The sequence below is a fragment of the Cervus elaphus genome, chromosome 20 (genome assembly GCF_910594005.1).
Source record: "Cervus elaphus chromosome 20, mCerEla1.1, whole genome shotgun sequence".
Classification (NCBI taxonomy): Eukaryota; Metazoa; Chordata; class Mammalia; order Artiodactyla; family Cervidae; genus Cervus; species Cervus elaphus.
In genome coordinates, this window is record NC_057834.1 from 132557493 (window position 1) to 132576881 (window position 19389).

Consider the following 19389-nt stretch of genomic DNA (forward strand, 5'->3'; position numbering starts at 1 on the left):
TCATGTCGTGGATATTGTTATATTATCAAGGGGGCTGGTCTTATCCATAAAGAATGATATTTTCATCAGAAGAAAGAAAATGCTTTAAGACTTGCCAACGGGAGGGCATGGACTCAGGATGGAAGGATATCCAGTGCCTCAGTCTAGTCTAGGAGTGGGCCACATGAGTGACTGATCATCATTTCAGTCAGACATTCAGTTCTAGAGATTATTAAAAGTAGATACTTTGAAGAACTGTCCTTTAAAAGTGGTTTCTTTTAAGTTTATCTTTTTTTTTTTTCAATTTTTTAAGTTTATCTTTAAAAACTTAAGAGTATGTTGTGATAGTAGTTTATGACGATAACTACTGTTGTCACTTACTGACGGTGCATAGAATATAATTGTGAACTTTGAGCTTCGTTTGCTTCATTTCCTACTTTTTTCTTTACAGGTTGATACATTTGCATTAGCTGTCAGTTGTAATTTTCTCCTTTGTTTCCTGTCCATGGTTTTCTCTTTCGAATACTGTCACAAAACTTCTCTAAGGTTTGTGTCCTCCTCCTCATCCCAGATGGCCCTCGTTCTGCAGGCTGGCGGGAACACATGGAACGACGGCGAAGATTTGAGTTTGATTTTCGAGACCGGGATGATGAACGGGGTTACCGAAGGGTGCGCTCCGGCAGTGGAAGCATAGATGATGACAGGGATAGCTTGCCTGAATGGTGCTTGGAGGACGCGGAAGAGGAAATGGGCACATTTGACTCATCTGGAGCGTTCCTCTCTCTGAAGGTAAGAAATTTATTTTAAATGTTATCACAGGTACTGACCTTCTTCCAAATCCAAATATGCTGTTCATCTTTGGCTTTATTTTCTCCCCACAGAAAGTACAGAAAGAGCCTATTCCAGAAGAGCAGGAGATGGACTTCCGGCCTGTAGAGGAAGGGGAGGAGTGCTCTGACTCTGAGGGCAGCCATAATGAAGAAGCCAAAGAACCCGATAAGACAAATAAGAAGGAGGCAGAGAAGCCAGACAGAGTAGGAGTTGGTAAGGCTCATTTTGCCCTTTATTTTTAATCAAACTAAGTTTCCTAAGTTGTTAATTTAAGATTGCTTCCTATTGCAGAAGCTAGTGAGGAAACACCCCAGACCTCCTCTTCATCTGCTAGACCAGGTTCTCCTTCAGACCAACCTCAGGAAGCACCACAGTTTGAGAGGAAAGAGGAATCCAAAACTGAGCAAATGGAAAAAGCTGAAGAAGAGAGTCGGACAGATAATAGTCTATCAACCAAAGTATCCAGCAGGGGGGATGGTATGTATTTATGAGAGTCAGCAAGCCAGACTTGGATTTTGCTGGGACCAGTGATTAAATGATATGATAGGCTTCATTTATGCCTCCTTGAGCTGCTTCTAGTGGTGAATTATTGGAATAGGTTATTTTACCTGTGTGTGCGCATGCTCAGTCACTTCAGTTGTGTCCAAGTCTGTGGTACCCTATGGACTATAGCCTGCCAGGCTCCTTTGTCCATGGGATTCTCCAGGTAAGAATACTGCAGTGGGTTGTCATGCCGTACTCCCGGGGATCTTCCTGACCCAGGAATCAAATGGGACTCTCCTGCATCTGCTTTGCAGGCAGATTCTTTACCACTGAGTCACAGGGGAAGCCCATTTTATCAGTCCGCCTACTCAAACACTGCTTCCCCTGTGTATCTATCCCAGAATTCATCAAAACAGAATTAGAAGCAGCAAGGTAACTATCACTTCCTAGGGGTACAGCCACCCTGGTATCAGTCAAGCAAACTGGATTTGGGATCCTCTGCAGTAGTTTGATTTCCATATCAGATTCCATTTATGTAATGGCTGTGTATGTGTCCAGATGACAGACCATAATGCCATTGTTTCAAAGAGGCCAATATAACTCTGAGGAAGACCCATCACCTTTACTAGAGAATAAGCTTAAAGTTATATCTCCTTTTCCAGTGTTACTGTATTGATTTTAAGTTGCTCATACACCTTAACAGGCAGTATTAATGTTCATTTCCATGTTTCTTCTTGTATGTACTAAAAAATGGCAGTGTTACGCCTGATATTGAAAGGTAAATTGATTTATTCACAATGAAAATTAGAGCTTCCCTGATAGCTCAGTTGGTAAAGAATCTGCTTGCAAGGCAGGAGACCCTGATTCAATTCCTGGGTTGGGAAGATCCCCTGGAGAAGGGATAGGCTACCCACTCTAGTATTCTTGGGCTTCCCTTGTGGCTCAGCTGGTAAAGAAACCGCCTGCAGTGAGGGAGACCTGGGTTTGATCCCTGGTTTGGGAAGATCCCCTGGAGAAGGGAAAGGCTACTCTCTCCAGTATTCTCGCCTGGAGAATTCCATGGACTGTGGTTGCAAAGGGTCAGACACGACTGAACACCTTTGACTCTCACCATGAAAATTCACACCTGTTGCCTTGGCCTGTGAGAGCCTTGCGTGGTCTGGCGCCTGTGCTGCCTCTGCAGTTTCAGCACTAAGCTCTCTGCACTTTGCACTCCGCTCGTCTGCTTCACAGCCTGCTAGGTCCCGGAATGGGCCTTGTTCTCTTGCCTTTGTGCCTCAGCATACGCTGTTCTCTGGGCTGAAACTCGGCCACCCCAAGGTCCCAAGCTAGGTTAGGTGTCTTCTCCTTAAACAGCCAGCACTGTTTCTAAAAAACAGCATTATGAAGAACTGTTCTTTTTCTTGCCCAGTAAATACTGTTTTGAGAGCTTGAACCAAGAATTTTTTCCTTCATTTTTTTTTTTGTTTGTAACAAAGCTAGATGAATGAATTCAGCAAGTATTTGAATCTCAACTGTATATATCAGGTACCATGAGACTTGTACATTTTGAGACCTCTTTCATTTGTAGTAGTAATTTTTCAGCTATGCTGTGCCCTCAGATTATTTGTAGTTCATACTTTTAAATGTCCACATCTACGGCCTTATTCTAGGAGGTTTTAGGGTAGGGTCTAGACACGTATCTTTTGGAAAAGCTGCTTAAATGTGCATTGGACTTAACTCTGGACTTAACAATTTATAGGGGAAATAAAGCATGTGCATATCAGTAACCTAGGACACAAAAAATGATACGAATTCATGATTGGCACACTCCTGGAATGATCAGGAAGCAAGTGCCTTTGAACTTGTCTTAAAATAATAAGTAGAATTTGGAGTTAGGTATAGCAGGATGAATTAGGAGAGGGCATTGCAGTAGTAGGTTGCAGTGAAAGCTACAGCGAGGAAATGGGGCTGATCCAAGCATGGGCAGGAAATCAGTTTCTGTTTTTATTTAGATGAAGTATGAGATGTGGAAAGGAGGCTGGTGGGAAACGGTTGGATCATATATTTGAAAGCTGTGTGTGAAGAGTAGATTGTGTTGACAGATGGGCTGCTTTGTGACCCGTTGGTGTCCTGAGCAGTGCACTTGTGAAGGGAAGTAGTGGCAGATGAGATTTCAAAGTAAAAGCTGACAGGACATAGTTACTGCTTGTTGTTTATTAGGGGAAGGAAAAGTCAAAGATGAATTCGGTGTGTGAGAGGTTAGGGTATCCTTAATAGAGAAAGAGTGGAAGTTTTGAGGAGCACATTTGGGAGGGGGGAGAACAAATTCAGGTTATGAACAAGGAGGTGTTGGTGAGAAATTAGATAGAGATAGCCAGAGAGCAGTTGAGAGAGAGGGGGCTGTAGCTCATTGGGAAGAGTTCTGGGCCACAGAGAGAATGAACATTTAAAAGATTACATACACTGTTAGGAGTGAGAAGAAGTGGACTGAGAACAGAACCTGGGTAATCCCTACTTTTAGAGGGTAGATAGAGGAGCCAGAGAAAAACCTTGGCAAGGCAAGAAGAAGAGTGCAGGAAAAGGAAGGAAGGAGAATGTTCCAGCTTAGAATTGGGAAGATAATGTCGAACCTAAGGTTAAGTGATGGGGACTAGGAACAACCATTGTGTTTGAGCACTTTGGGTGAATGCTTATCTTTGGGAGAGAAGCTTTACTGGGGTTGTTGGAAGTAGAAGTTACCTTATAACTGGTATGGGTGGTGATAAAGTAGAGAAAGTTGTATAGAGGTCACACTGTCCTTTTAAGAAGTCTGGCAAAGGGTGGAGAGGAATGGGAATTTGGAGAAGCTTGCTGTAATTGAACAAACAAGATTTCAAAGGGGAAGCTACAGTTGTATCTAATTACTTCCATCCCCCTTTCCTCCTCAAGAGCCTGAATACTGAGGTTAGAAATAGGAACCAAGACAGAACCTCTTTTGTAGTCTTTACTCTTACTGTGAAGAACCTCCTGCTCTGTACAGGTAGACCCAATGAACTTGTTGCTACCCTGCAGAATGTATTGTATTGAACTATGTTAATTATAAGTTGAAATAGGTAATTATTCAAAGTAATTGCAGATGTTTTTAATAAAGGTTTTTATGCTGAGGTGAAGGTTTTTATGCTTCCCTTGGAGCTCAGCTGGTAAAGAACCCGCCTGCAATGTGGGAGACCTGGTTTCCATCCCTAGGTTGGGAAGATCCCCTGGAGAAGGGAAAGGCTACCCACTCCAATATTCTGGCCTGGAGAATTCAGGGACTGTGTAGTCCCTAGGGTCATTAAGAATTGGACACGACTGGGCGACTTTCACTTTCACATGCTGAGATATGGTGTATTTGAGGAGATTTGCAGTGCTTTTTACTGTCTTTACAACTCAGAGACATGATGTGAAGAAGGGATTGGACTAATTCTGTTTGTTTTCAAGAGGTAGACCTATAATTATTGGGTAGATACTCTCGTGACACAGTATGGCACTGTAGAAGCCCTTTCTGGATACCTTTCAATCTTATTTGTTGTCACCCTATGGAGGTACTTCGTCATTCTGGGGAGGAATACACACTTCTACGTAAGAAGTAGCAGCAGTGTTCATGACATGGTTCATAAATCTGTTGAGCCCAGTTAGCAAGCTGCTCAACTTGGTGATAGTTATTCTTTCTAAGAGTCTATTTTAGAGGATTTTCCTCTGTCTACATTTTTTTTTTCTCTCTAGAAATGGTTCCTGATGTCCAGCAGCCCCTGTCACAGATCCCTTCAGATACAGCCTCTCCTCTTCTCATCCTCCCACCTCCTGTTCCCAATCCTAGTCCTGTCCTCCGGCCAGTTGAAACGCCAGTTGTAGGTGCTCCTGGAATGGGTAGTGTTTCCACAGAGCCAGATGATGAAGAGGGTCTCAAACACTTGGAGCAGGTACAAATCAACATATTTCTTTTTTCTTGCCTCTCGAACTGCCATAAAAATTGAAAAGCATTAAATGAATATTCAGAAATGGAACTTTTGTGCACTAGATTTTGTGTACTAGAAAAGTTGTTTTTATGTCTAGTATTTATTTGTATGAGTAATTGTCTTTCAAATCATTTCATGCTTTTAAGTTTCTGCTATGTAGTAGTCATTAAGTCCGATTATTTTTTGCTCTTCTGAGGTTGCCCTGAGCTGTTTTCTTTTTTCTTTTGGAAATTAATGGAATGCCAGAAATGGCAAATACAAGCAGCTGTGGAGAGGCACTGTGTCTTCTATATTTTTCACCTAAAGTGTAACAGGGAAAACAGAAATACCATCATATTCATGTCTCTAGAGTTCCCTAACATTTTTATATGCTGTTGCTTGTATGTAAGGTAAATGATAGCTTGCTTTCTACAGAGGAAATTCTTTTTCCTTCAGGGTACAGTTGTTGGTGGCAAGGAAGTATTGCAGAAAGGAATAAAAACTTGTAAAATATTTGTAATTGTATTATAATTGAGCTTTTTGATCTATTAACATGTTTTTACAGATTTAGTTTATATAATATAGGGCTATTTGTTTAAATGGCACTCTTTTTTTTTCCCCCATTTATTTTTATTAGTTGGAGGCTAATTACTTTACAATATTGTATTGATAAGATGCTTGGACTTTAATCTGTTCCAGTTCTAGTCTCATTTGAGTTTGCTTGATAATTTTGAAACCTTAAGCAAGACTTGATAGCCCTGAACCTGCCTTAGTTCACAGAGTTTCCCCCTTTGTGAAATGAGGATAGTACCTATTTCATGGCATTATTGGATGAATTAAATTGTTGCCTGCTGTGTCCTTTGCAGAGTGCCTCTCACAGATCATGTAGTCCAAAAGAGACGGACAGTTATGTGTACAAGTATTAATTTAGGATCATTTGTTTCCACAATTCATTATTTAATTTTTTCTTTTAGCAAGCTGAGAAAATGGTGGCTTATCTCCAAGACAGTGCACTAGATGATGAGAGACTGGCATCAAAACTGCAAGAACACAGAGCTAAGGGAGTCTCAATTCCATTGATGCACGAAGCAATGCAGAAGTGGTATTACAAAGATCCTCAGGGAGAAATTCAAGGTAGGTTGTTCCATTCTGCTCTAAGTAGAGAAGTATGCCATTACCTCCAGATTCTCTAAGATGGTGATTCAGTCATTCAGTCACTCAGTCATGTCTGACTCTTTGCAACCCTGTGGACTGCAGCATGCCAGGCTTCCCTGTCCATCACCAACTCCCAGAGCTTGCTCATACTCATGTCCATTGAGTTGGTGATGCCATCCCACCATTTTATCCTCTGTCATCCCCTTCTCCTCCCGGCTTCAGTCTTTCTCAGCATCAGTCCTTCCAGTGAATATTCAGGACTGATTTCCTTTAGGATGGACTGGTTGGATCTCCTTGCAGTCCAGGGGACTCTCAAGGGTCTTCAGTACCACAGAACAAAAGCATGGTGATTATTTAATGTTAATTTGTGTAATAGTAGAACAAAAGTCAGTGCTACAGGCTTTCTTCTTTTGTATAGACGTCTGGTTAATAGGTTCCCTCCATAGTACTTTATATTTCAATGATGGGAAGGAGTCTAGTGAAAATAATTTGAATACAAGGCAGATTGTGATTACTAATATGATGGGGGGAGTAGTCAGTATGCTTAAGACCCCCTCATTTCTGGCATGCTGGCTATTGACTGGGCAGTTGAATTTCATACATTCACTGTGTTTTAGTCACCTTGTAAAAAAAGATGATGGCAATCATCTTGGAAAAGCTTGTTTGAATGTTTCACTGAAGTGGAGTTGATATCCTAAATGACAAAAGAAATATTTAAAATATTTGAGAAGAGTACCATATTTTAAACTAATTGCTTAAAGTATGTGTATGGTATGTAAGTTAGATTAGAATGGGGAGAGAATGTTGTGAAGAACATCTGTTGATTTTTCATTTCTGCATTTTGGAATTTTTGCTTGTAACCTGAATTTCGTTGTTGACCGTTAACTTTCTTTAACATCGTAATTCCTTTTCTATCCTCAGTCCCCCTCCCCTGCTTTATTCTTCCTTATAGTATCTATCACTACATGGCACTGTGTATATTTTTTGATTATCTGAATTTACATGCCTGTAGAATGTTTTAATTAAAACATGTACAGGTGTGTATTTTAATTATATTTATTTTGAGGTAATTATAGCTTCACAAACAGTTGTGAGAAATAATACAGAGATTCCATGCACCTTTTACACAGTTTACCCCAGTGGTAACCTCTTGAAAAACTAACAATATCACATCCAGGATATTGACACTGATACAGTCAAGATTCAGAGCAGACTCTGAACAGTCTTGAACAGGACAAAAGTTTTAAATTTTGATGAAGTACAGTTGATTATGAATACCTTTTTTCTTTTATGGATTGTGCTTTGGTTTAATTAAGAACTCTTTGCTGAACACATCTCAAGGTTTTATCCCTTTCCCCCTCCTCCCTCTACATTATAGCTTTATGTACTTAAGTTGGTATTCCATTTTGAGTTAATTTTTATATAAGGTATGTGACTTACGTCAAGATTTTAATGTTTTTTCCCTATGAATATCCAGTTGTACTGGTACCTTTTCCTCTGTCTTTTTTCTATCTGACTTTTCCTCCCTGAATTGTTTTGTACTTTCTTCAAGATTTCGTTGAACATATTTATTTGTGTTGATTTATTCTGGGTTCTTTTTTCTTTTCTCTTGGCCATGCTGCGTGGGTTATGAGGTCTTAGTTTCCCAACCAGGGATTGAACCTCTGCCCCTGCAGTAGTGGCACAGAGCCCTAACACTGGACTCCCTGAAATTCCCTGGTTTCTTTATTTGATCTTTGTGCTTGTCCCTCCAGCCAATACTGTGTGGTCTTGATTATCAGAGGTATAAAGTGAGTCCTGAAATTGGGTGTGCTGGTTCCTCCTGGCTTCTTTCTCCTGGTTTGCTTCTCCATATAAGTTTCTGAATAACCCTATTTATACACACCAGGAGTCTTGTTGAGATTTACTAGTGCATGTGTGTGCTGAGTTGCTTCAGCCGTGTCCAAGTCTTCTCGACCCTGTGGACTGTAACCTGCCAGGTTCCTCTGTCCATGGGGTTCTCCAGGCGAGGATGCTGGAGTGGGTTGCCATATAGGGATTACGTTAAACTTCTATCATTTTGAAGAGAACTGACATCTTTACCATGGTGAGTCTTCCAATCCATGAATGTGGTATGTCTGTCAGTTTTTTTAGATCTTTAATTTCTTTCCTCAGCACTGTGTAATTTTCAGTATAGATTCTGTACATATTTTATTAAATTTTTACCTAAGTATATGATTTTTTGAGCAGTTGTAAATCTTGCCGTATTTCAGTGTGTTTATTGCTACTATGTAGAATTGAATTTTAGATGTTTGTGTACCTTACTGAGCTCTTTTATTAGTGCTAGGAGTTGTTTTGTTAGATTGCATAGATTTTCTATGTAGACTATTGTCATCTGCAAATAGGGATGGTTTTCTTTTTTTCATTTCCAATCTGTAAGCCTCTTTCCTTTTGTTGCTTTACTGTATATTCCAAACTGTTAGGTAAGAGGGGTGAGAGCAGACATACTTGCTTTGTTTATCCTACTTTTCTGCCTTAGGGGGAACTTTAAATAATAATAAAGTGGTCATGTTAACTGTTGAGTTTTTTAGGTGCTGTTTATCTGGTTAAGGAAGTACCCTTTATTTTGAGAGCTTTTTATCATGATTGGATATTGGGTTTTGCCAAATGCTTTTTCAGCATCCCTTGATAACGATCATGTGATTTTTCTTTTACCCAGTTAAATATGGTAGATTACATTGACTGGTTTTTGCATATTGAATTAGGTTTTCATCCTTGGAATAAACTATTTGGTCATGGTATGTAATTCATTTTATATATTGCTGAATCTTAGTGACAAATTGTTTGGGATTTTTGTATCTCTATTCCTAAAGAATATTTTGTAGTTTTTTTTTTTTTTTTTTGTACTCTTATTGTCTGGTTTTGGTATCAGGATAATACTAGCTTCATAAAATGAACTGGCAATTACTTCCTCCCCTTCTGTTTTATGGAAAACATTGTTTAGAGTTGGTGTTAGTTCTTGGTGTGTGTGTGGTTTTTGCTTTAGTAGTTTGTACTTCTTAACCTCCTACTCTTGTTTGTTCCTTCCCACCTTCCTTCCCACTACTAACGACTAATTTGTTCTTTGTGTCTATGAGTCTGTTTCTTTTTGGCTGTTTTTACTAATTAGTTATATTTTTTAGATTCTACATATAAGTGATATCATATAGTATTTGTTTGTCTTTGATTTTACCAGTCCATCTATGTTTTTGCAAATAGCAAAATTTCATTCTTTTTTTTAATGAGTGAGTAACATGCCATTGTGGACTTCCCAGGTGGTGCTGTTGGCAAAGAACCCACCTGTCAATGCAGGTAGATGCAAGAGACATGGGTTCAGTCCCTGGGTCGGGAAGATCCCCTGGAGGAGGGCATGGCAACCCACTTCAGTTTTCTTGCCTGGAGAATCCCGTGGACAGAGGAGCCTGGCAAGCCACAGTCCATTGGGTTGCACAGAGTTGAGCATGACTAAAGCAAGTTAGCACACAGCACACAGCAGAGCATGCCTTTGTATATGTATATACCACATCCTCCTCATACATTGATCTGTTGACAGACTCTTAGGTAGCTTCCATATCTTGGCAATTGTAAATTATGCTGCTGTAAACATTGGAATGCATATATTTTTTTGAATTAGTGTTTTTGTTTTATTTCAGATATGTATACCCAGGAATGGAATTGCTGGGTTGTATGGTAGTTCTGTTCTTAGGTTTTTTTTTTTTGTTTTTTTTGTTTTTTTTTGAGAAAAATCCATATGTTTGCCACAGGGTGTTAATTGTTTAAATGTTTGGTAAAATTTTCCATTTGGAATATAAAAACTACAAATTCAAAAATCTTGATAGTTACGGGACAGTTTATTAAGTTATCTATTTGATGCGAATGAGTGAACTGTGATAGTTTATGTGAGTTCTGTTACGTGTTTAATATGTGTAGGTTCTGTGCTAATCTCCAGTTTCATTCTTGAAGTTGGTAACTGTAACTTGTTCATTTCTTTTTTAATCTCTGTCAGTCTTGCTAAAGGCTTCTAGTCAGCCTCTTGCCTTGTCTCTACCTTACAGAGTCTTTTTTGTTTGTTTTATATCTAATGTCCAGGGTTTTTAGTTGCATCTGGCAGGAGCAGGGGAAAGTACATCTACTCCACCTTTCCAGATGTGGAAATTCCAGGGCTTTTGTTTGTTTGTTTACTGCTGTAGATTCCTGCCTGGACCTGTATGATTGGTATTCAGTAAATATTTCCTGAGTTTGAAATTCAGTGCCTGGGTGCACTTCTCAAAAACGACAGTATGATCTTAGTTCATGTCCAAGGCAAACCGTTCAACATCACAGTAATCTGAATCTGTGCCCCAAACCCTGATACAGAAGAAGCTAAAATTGACCGGTTCTACAAAGACCTACAGGACCTTCTAGAACTAACAGCAAAAAAACAGATGTCCTTTTCATCACAGGGTATTGGAATGCAAAAGCAAGTCAAGAGATACCTAGAGTAACAGGCAAATTTGGCCTTGGAGTGCAAAATGAAGTGGGGCAAAGGCTAACAGAGTTTTGTCAAGAGAACACACCGGTTATAGCAAACACCCTTTTCCAACAACACAAAGAGACAACTCTGCACATGGACATTGTCATATGGTCAATACCAAAATCAGATTGATTATATTCTTTGCAGCCAAAGGTGGAGAAGCTGTATACAGTCAGCACAAACAAGATCTGGAGCTGACTGGCTCAGATCATGAGCTCCTTATTGCAAAATTCAGGCTTAAATTGAATAAAATAGGGAAAACAACCAGGCCATTCAGGTATGACTTAAATCAAATCCCTTATGATTTTACAGTGCAAGTGATGAATAGATTCAAGGGATTAAACCTGGTAGACAGAATGCCAGAAGAACTATGGACGACAGAGGATCGTAACATTGTACAGGAAGCAGTGACCAAAACCATCCCAAAGAAAAAGAAATGCAAGAAGGTAAATGGTTGCCTGAGGAGGCTTTACAAATAACTAAGGAAAGGGGAGAAATGAAAAGCAAGGGAGAAATGAAAAGGTACACCCAACTGAATGCAGGGTTCCAGAGAATAGCAGGGAAAGACAAGAAGGCCTTCTTCAATGAACAATGCACAGAAGTAGAGGAAAACAATAGAATGGGAAAGACTGGAGATCTCTTCAAGAAAATTGAAGATAACCAAGGGAACATTTCATGCAAGGATAGGCATGATAATGGACAGAAACATTAAGGACCTAACAGAGAAGAGATTAAGAAGAGGTGGCAAGAATATACAGAAGAACCATACAAAAAAGGTGCTAATGACCAGGATAACCACAATGGTGTGGTCACTCACCTAGAGCTGGACATCCTGAAGTGTGAAGTCAAGTGGGGCTTAGGAAGCCTCACTACAAACAAAGCTAGTGGAGGTGATAGATTTCTAGCTGAGCTATTTCAAATCCTAAAAGATGATATGATTAATGTGTTGCATTCAATATGCCAGCAAATTTGGAAAACTCAGCAGTGGCCACAGGACTGGAAAACATGTTTTCATTCTAATCCCAAATAAAGGCAAGGCCAAAGAATGTTCAAACTACTGTACAGTTGCACTCATTTTGCATGCTAGTAAGGTTATGCTCAAAATTCTTCAAGCTATGATTCAGCAGTATGTGAACTAAGAACTTTCAGATGTACGAGCTGGGCTTAGAAAAGGCAGAGGATCCAGAGATCAAATTATCAGCATTCATTGGATTATAGAGAAAGCAAGGAAATTCCAGAAAAACATCTACTTCTGCTCACTGACTATGCTAGAATCTTTGTGTGGATCACAGAAAACTGGAAAATTCTTAGAAGAGATGGGAATACCAGACCACCTTACCTGTCTGCTAAGAAACCTGCATGCAAGCCAAGAAGCAACAGTTAGAACCTTACATGGAACAGCAGATTGATTCAAAATTGGGAAAGGAGTGCAAGAAGGCTGTATATTGTCACCCTGTTTATTTAACTTCTTTGCAAAGTACATCCCCGCCAGGCTGGATGACTCACAAGCTCTAGTCAAGATTGTTGGGAGAAATAACAACCTCAGATAGGCAGATGATACCACTCTAATGGTAGAATGTAAAGAAGGAACTAAAGAGCCTCTTGATGAAGGTGAAAGAGGAGAGTGAAAAAACCGGCTTAAAACTCAACATTCAAAAAAAAAAGATCATGGTATCTGGTCCCATCACTTCATGGCAAATAGAAGGAGAAAAAGTGGGAAGCCGTGACAGATTTCTTTTCTTGGGCTCCAAAATCACTGTGGATGGTAACTGCATCCATGAAATTATAAGTTGCTGCTCCTTGGAAGGAAAGTTAAGACAAACCTACACAGCATATTAAAAAGCAGAGACATCACTTTGCTGACAAAGGTCTATATAGTTAAAACTATGGTTTTTCCAGAAGTCTTGTACAGATGTGAGAGTTGGACCATAAAGAAGGCTGAGCACTGAAGAATGCTGTTTTTGAATTGCGGTGTTGGAGAAAACTCTTGAGATCCCTGGGATAGCAAAGAGATCAAACCAGTCAGTCTTAAAGGAAATCAACACTGAATATTCATTGGAAGGACTGATGCTGAAGCTCCAATACTTTGGCGACCTGATGTGAAGAACCGACTCATTGGAAAAGACCCTGATGCTGGGAACGATTGAAGGCAGGAGGAGAAGGGGGCAGCAGAGGATGAGACAGGTAGCATCACCGACTCACTGGACATGAAATTGATCAAACCCAGGGAGATAGTGAAGGACAGGGAACCCTGGTGTGCTGCAGTCCACGGGCTCGCAAAGAGTGGACATGACTTGGCAACTGAACAACAGCAACAAATACTTCCTGAATCACTAGTTATTGATCAGAGTGTGTTCATTAATTTTATGTATAAAATATTTGATTATTTCTTATTGTAAAAGATCCAGAAAATGTCTGTTTTTTTCCCCTTCCCAAGGCCTGAATTACCTCAGATAAATAATAAAAAAATTGGTCATCTTTCTTAATTTAATTAATTATTGTTTATAGTTTGCCTAACTTCCAACAAGCTCTGACGGGAAATGAAAATTGGAGAAGAGCATATTCTTGCCATGCATGTTTATGTTCTCTATGCCTGTGTGATACCAGGTCTAACAAATACTCACTCTTTTCAGTGTGATTGCTTTTCTGAAATGAGCTTCTGAGCCCATTTGAGCTTAGATGAGCTTCTGAGCTCTGAGAGACTGAGCAAGTTGGAGACAATTGTGCTCTTTAAAATAGTTAAAACACTGCAGAAATTAGGATGTGTATACATAAGGCTTATTTTTAAATTGTTTCTGTAGTATTGTATTAGTTTGAAGTCTGTTCACCACTTTTTTTGATAAATTAAGATCAGGAGCCATCTGAAACAGGTTGTTACCTTTATCTGGGTAAGGATCAGACCCAGGAAATACTTTTTTTCTTTTTAGCTTGAAAGGATTTTTATTGCTCTTCTGTTTAATATTTGTTATTGTAGGTCCCTTCAATAATCAGGAGATGGCAGAATGGTTTCAGGCGGGCTATTTCACCATGTCTTTGTTGGTGAAGAGAGCATGTGATGAAAGCTTCCAGCCTCTTGGTGATATCATGAAAATGTGGGGAAGGGTTCCTTTCTCTCCCGGACCAGCTCCCCCTCCGCATATGGTAAGTAACTTATGCCTCACTCAGAACACAGTAGCCCCAGAAGCACTTGCCCTAGATGTTACATCTCACGAAGAAGAAACTGTAGTTCCTTGAAAGTAATTGATCAGATAACAGTGGGAAGTCTGACCCAGACTACATATGTAGCTACAATGATCTTTTAAAACTCAGATGTCTGTGCCTGTCCTCCTCTTCTTTTTTGTCTCTTTCTCAACACACACACACACACACACACACACACACACACACACACACACACACACACACACACACACACACACACACACACACACACACACACCTGTCCTCCTCCTCCTCTCTCTCAACACACACACACATATATATACACATGTGTGTGGGTATATATATATATATACCCACACTCACACATACCCCACACTCATTCTAAAGAAATAGAATCCTCCAGTAGCTTTATAGCATGTGTTCAAGGAAGACTATTTTGCCTTGGCCTCCCTACCAGTTCATGCATGTTTTGGCTCTTTACCTTTCCAAATTCATTTCAGAGCTTTTACCTTTATCTACTGTGTTTCAATACAACTGACTTAGAGTTTCTCATTGCTTCTAGTTAGAATGCCCATTCTTCTCTCCATTTATTTACCTTTTTAAAAAATACGTGCCTCTTTACGACCCCGTGGACTGTAGCCCACCAGGCTGCGCTGTCCATGGGATTCTCCATGGACAGAGTGGGTTGAATAGTGGAATGGCTTGCTGTTTCTTTCTGCAGGGGATCTTCCCAACCCAGGGATCCAACCCCAGTCTCCTGCATTTTAGGCAGATTCTTTACCATCTAAGCCCCCAGGGAAGCCCTTTTAAAATATGTTACTGATATCTAACTAAAAATTGGATCATAACGTAACCCTTTTAGTATGCTGACACTGGAGACCTTTGAAGGGGAAGTCTTTTTTGCAGATGCTCCTGGGCCTCTCCCTGTTGAGTTCCTTTGGCTCTGGGCCTCACTTTTCCATTTTCCAGGTTGGAGTATCTGATTGCTGGCCATAGTCTTTAAGTGACCATAGTCAGAAATCTTTAGTCTGAACACTGGATTTCTACAGTAAGATCCATGGATTTACTCACCAATTATGTATTGAGGATCTGTGCCAGGGCTATGTTAGGTTCTTATGAGATAAAGATCAGTAAGTCATTTGCAACATCTGTAGCCAAGAGAGTTCATAAGTGAGAACAGTAGCTATCACATTTTTTTGACCATAGCAGATAGTAAAAAACAAAGGATTTTCACATCACTACTTCATATATTCATTAACTTGCGGATATATCTGAAGCAAGTTCCACGAAACATTTGGCGCCATGTACATATATTCTCTCTGTTTCTTCTCTTTTCCCCCAATATGTAAAAGTTTATCTTGACCCGATAATTAATTTCACTGTCTACTGATGGGTTGAGACCTCCTATAAGTTTGGAGAGCAGTGAAGAGTCCTAGGGAATTACCCTGACATTTCTGTTGTAAATCCAGAAAAATTGTTATATTATTGTATGTAAATTGTACTTTTACCATATACTCAGAAATTGGGATGCGTTTTTATCTTGCATGTTTGAGAGCTGACAGTTAGCCACTTGGAGCTTGGCATGCTAGCTCTAATCCATTTCCTGACTTCCAGTTATAGGGGATGAGCCTCAGTCAGACCCACTTCAGGGGAAAGACGGTGGGAAGCTCTGCTTCTTGTCGGGTATTGCCTTTGCCCTTAATTGTCAACTAACCTACTGTAGCTTTTATCCATGAATAGTTAAATGAGAAAGAAAAATGTCCTTGAGTTTCAGGTCAACCTCACTCAAAGGAGTCATACATCAAATGTGTTTTTCTGAACTGTAATCAAGTGTGCGATAAAGATATAAACTGTTCATTAATGATTTGTCTAATTTTAGTGTATGTCACCCTTATGCTTTTATTTCTGCTATCTTATCTTTCACTTTTCATTTTTTCCCTCACTTTTATTTGTCTTCAAAATTTAAATTCCAGCCATGTAATTTGATATGTAAGCTAAAAAAGTTTTTACTACCCCTTATTTTTAAATTTGTGATGTATTAAAAGCAATAGAAGCACCTCTAATTTTTGGATAGAGAGTTAAACAGTTGTGAAAGCTCTTTTATATTCCATTTAATTTTAAATGTCTCATCCTCTTCAAGACGACATATACTGGTTCCCTGTATCTGTTACGAGCTACTGTAAAATTCTTACCATAGCATTTAATTTTACTCCATTCTGTTTTGTCCTACTTCTCTAATTTTTACATAATCTTCAAGTTTATAAATCACTGTTAAGATTGGGAGAACGATTTTTTTTTTGTTCGTTTAAATTATTTGTTTGGCTGTGCCCAGTCTTAGTTGTGGCACTCAGGATCTTCAGTTGCGGCATGTGGGATCTAGTTCCCTGGCCAGGGATCAAACCTTGGTCCCCTGCCTTGGAACGCGGAGTCTTAACCACTAGACCAGCTGGGAGGTCCCTGGTTGTTATGTTTTAGTTATAGTATGAACTCTGGATTACAGAACAATGTTCAGCTTCAAAGGCAAGAGAGAAGACAAGCTAAAATAAAATAGGGGCCATTTCCCACCTCAGGGTATCTCTTGCGTACCAACACCACCTTCTTCCACTAGATGGCACTGCTTCGTTTCTAAAGGTTTCTGACTTTTTTTTTTAATAGTTAAAGTGTTTGGGGGCAAAAAGAGGTCTAGGAGTCCTTTTCCTTTCAAATGTAAGTACTAAATGGCTCTTAGACTCTTTTCAGTTTATTTACTGGTATTTCTTTCCCCCATCCCTTCACTCCAGGGAGAGCTGGACCAGGAACGACTGACCAGGCAGCAGGAGCTCACAGCCTTGTACCAGATGCAGCACCTTCAGTATCAGCAGTTCCTAATACAGTAAGGACAGTACTGTGGTAGGGTGCGCTGCAGCACCAGGAGGGCCTTCAGATGCAGTCTGCTCCCAGATTTCACCTTTTCCAGCAGAAGACTAAGCTTGTAGGATACGTCAGTCATCCAGCTAGTGGCACAGTGCCACTCCACATCCTAAGTCTGGTCTTAGCTGGTTTCTTAAATATTGGAAGTTTGCAGAAGGTGACACATAACTATAATTTTGCAAGATATTTAGCTGCTAAAGCAAGAATCAGTGATTTTAAGAATTAATTGCCTTCTGCATGGGTCAGCTTTGCCACAGAGAAAAAGCAGATGAGAAGGCAGGAAAGAAGTAAAAGTTTATGCTATTAGTAGTGGCATGGAGTCACTTAGATTGTGAGTCCCTTTCGTGGAAGAAGTAAGATTTGCTATCATCTGGTGCAGAGGTTGGCGGACTGACTGGCTGCCTGTTTTCCTAAGCAGAGTTTTATTGAAACTGAGTCACACGCATTTGTTTGTGTATTATCTATGACTGCTTTTGCACTACAGAGGTAGAATTGAGTAGTTGTGAATGGCCTGCAAAGGCAAAAATATTTACTGTCTGGCCCTTTACAGGAAAACATTGTCCATCTCTGTTCTAGTGGAAAAAAATGTTAACCTAAAATTTTCCAAGCTGAAATGTATAAATTTGAGGATTTTTATACAAGTGGGATTTTATTTTTGCAAAGAGTTCTTCATGTGGAAATAGCTGTTAGTTTGAATCTGTTTTATTTTCTGATAAAAGGTTATTAACATCTTAAGGGAGTTTTCCAGTTTTTGACATTTCTTTAAATTTTTTTTTTTCTATTTTCACTCTGCAGCATGTTATCTATTAGTTTAGTTCTTTCTAGAATAATGTATAGAATTGTTTGTGTGACTGTTGTGAAGTATTGTAAAAATATATTTGATAGCTATTTCTAATGGGATTTTCTTTTGTTTGTGTGGGGACTGAACTTTGTCTGGTAATGTCTCTGTAAAGTGAACTAAATGTGGATAGACAGGTTATACCATGTTTTACTTTTTGAAGACAACAGTATGCACAAGTTCTGGCCCAGCAGCAGAAAGCAGCACTGTCTTCCCAGCAGCAGCAGCAGTTGGCTCTTCTTCTCCAGCAGTTCCAGGCACTGAAGATGAGGTTGGTGCTATTTTGCGTGATGTGTCACATTGTGTGTGTATATATGTGTTTTAAAGAAAGAGAGAAAAGGAAATTTTTAATCTGTGAAGTTTAGTATCAAAATACCCACACAAAAACACATATCTTTGTGTTGTGTGTAAGAACATAGTTTTAAAAAATAACTAATAAATAGAGCATTTATTTCGTCTTTTTACTCAGAGGATAAAATTTGCATAATAACCAAAGAATTCTAAGAACACTTGAAAAGCAGTGTAGTCTCATGAACTCAGCAAGGCAAAAATTTGTGGTCGAGAAATTTAATCTCATTTTTACCTGTAATATTTCAAGAATGATATTAATGGTGCCACACAGAGTTATACTTTTCCAGACCCAAAAGCCATTAAAGTGAGTCTAAAGACATGGAAACTATGCTAAAAGTCCTAAGTTCCTGCTGTTTCAGATTATCTTTCAGGGTAGTATTTGTTTTATCTCCCACAAAGGTTTTAGTCATTTCATTGCTCTTAAAAACTTTACTGTCCAATTTAACCAAAACCTTTTACATTTCTCCCTTGAGCCGTAACCCATTCTGTGAGATAGGGAGGTTAAATCATGTTAAGGTCTTAGTTTTAAAGATGAGCAAACTATGTCTCAGAGTGGCTAAAGGACTTAGTTGACATAATACGCAGAAAACTTCAGAGACTGAACTAAAATGCACACCTTTTGACTTATGATCGGTGAGTTTTTTTTCATGAGAAATGCTGCCTCTGCGACTCTTACTGAATTTTTAAAAGACAGTAGGCATATCTATTATTTGGAAATCAAAATTTGCCAATACCTTGAGGAGTCCAGAAGTGTGATTACTTTGCCTCTATCCTTTTTTCTTTCCTAAATGTTTTGGTAGTGTTATATTGTAGTTAAAACGGTGACGTTTTTTGGCTAAGTAACCTTGAAAACCTACAAATCTCTGAAAATACCTCTTTATCTGTTTTCTTGAATGACAAGAACAAGTTAATTTTGTTAATTTTCTAATTTCCCTTTTGCAGAATATCTGATCAGAACATCATTCCCTCAGTAACTAGGTCTGTGTCAGTGCCAGATACTGGTTCTATCTGGGAACTCCAGCCAGCACCCTCACAGCCTACAGGTAAAAACTTAAGATTGGCCTTTAGTATAGCTTCAAGGATATAGCTTTCTAATAACTTTTATAATTCAGTTTTTTTTTTTTAATCAGTTTTGGGACCTGCTTTGTAGTGAATATTAATGAAAAGTAGTTTTTAAAGAAAAATTTTATTTTTTTAATAGGCCCCAGCAA

At 39.2% G+C, this 19389-nt stretch overlaps 1 protein-coding gene across 8 annotated transcripts in view; it reads left to right on the forward strand.

Annotated features, from left to right (window-relative positions):
- Window positions 1-19389, forward strand: part of GIGYF2 (GRB10 interacting GYF protein 2) — a 129803-nt gene that overhangs the window by 79235 nt on the left and 31179 nt on the right. For 6 of the 8 annotated variants that reach the window (XM_043878989.1, XM_043878985.1, XM_043878981.1 and 3 more), the window contains 9 exons: window positions 551-768; window positions 861-1023; window positions 1102-1287; window positions 5020-5216; window positions 6206-6365; window positions 13892-14058; window positions 16860-16951; window positions 17991-18098; window positions 19121-19221. In XM_043878989.1, coding sequence (XP_043734924.1) covers window positions 551-768; window positions 861-1023; window positions 1102-1287; window positions 5020-5216; window positions 6206-6365; window positions 13892-14058; window positions 16860-16951; window positions 17991-18098; window positions 19121-19221 — 1392 coding nt within the window. The remainder of the gene's footprint in view (window positions 1-550; window positions 769-860; window positions 1024-1101; window positions 1288-5019; window positions 5217-6205; window positions 6366-13891; window positions 14059-16859; window positions 16952-17990; window positions 18099-19120; window positions 19222-19389) is intronic. The other 2 variants (XM_043878986.1, XM_043878987.1) reach the window with 1 other exon arrangement.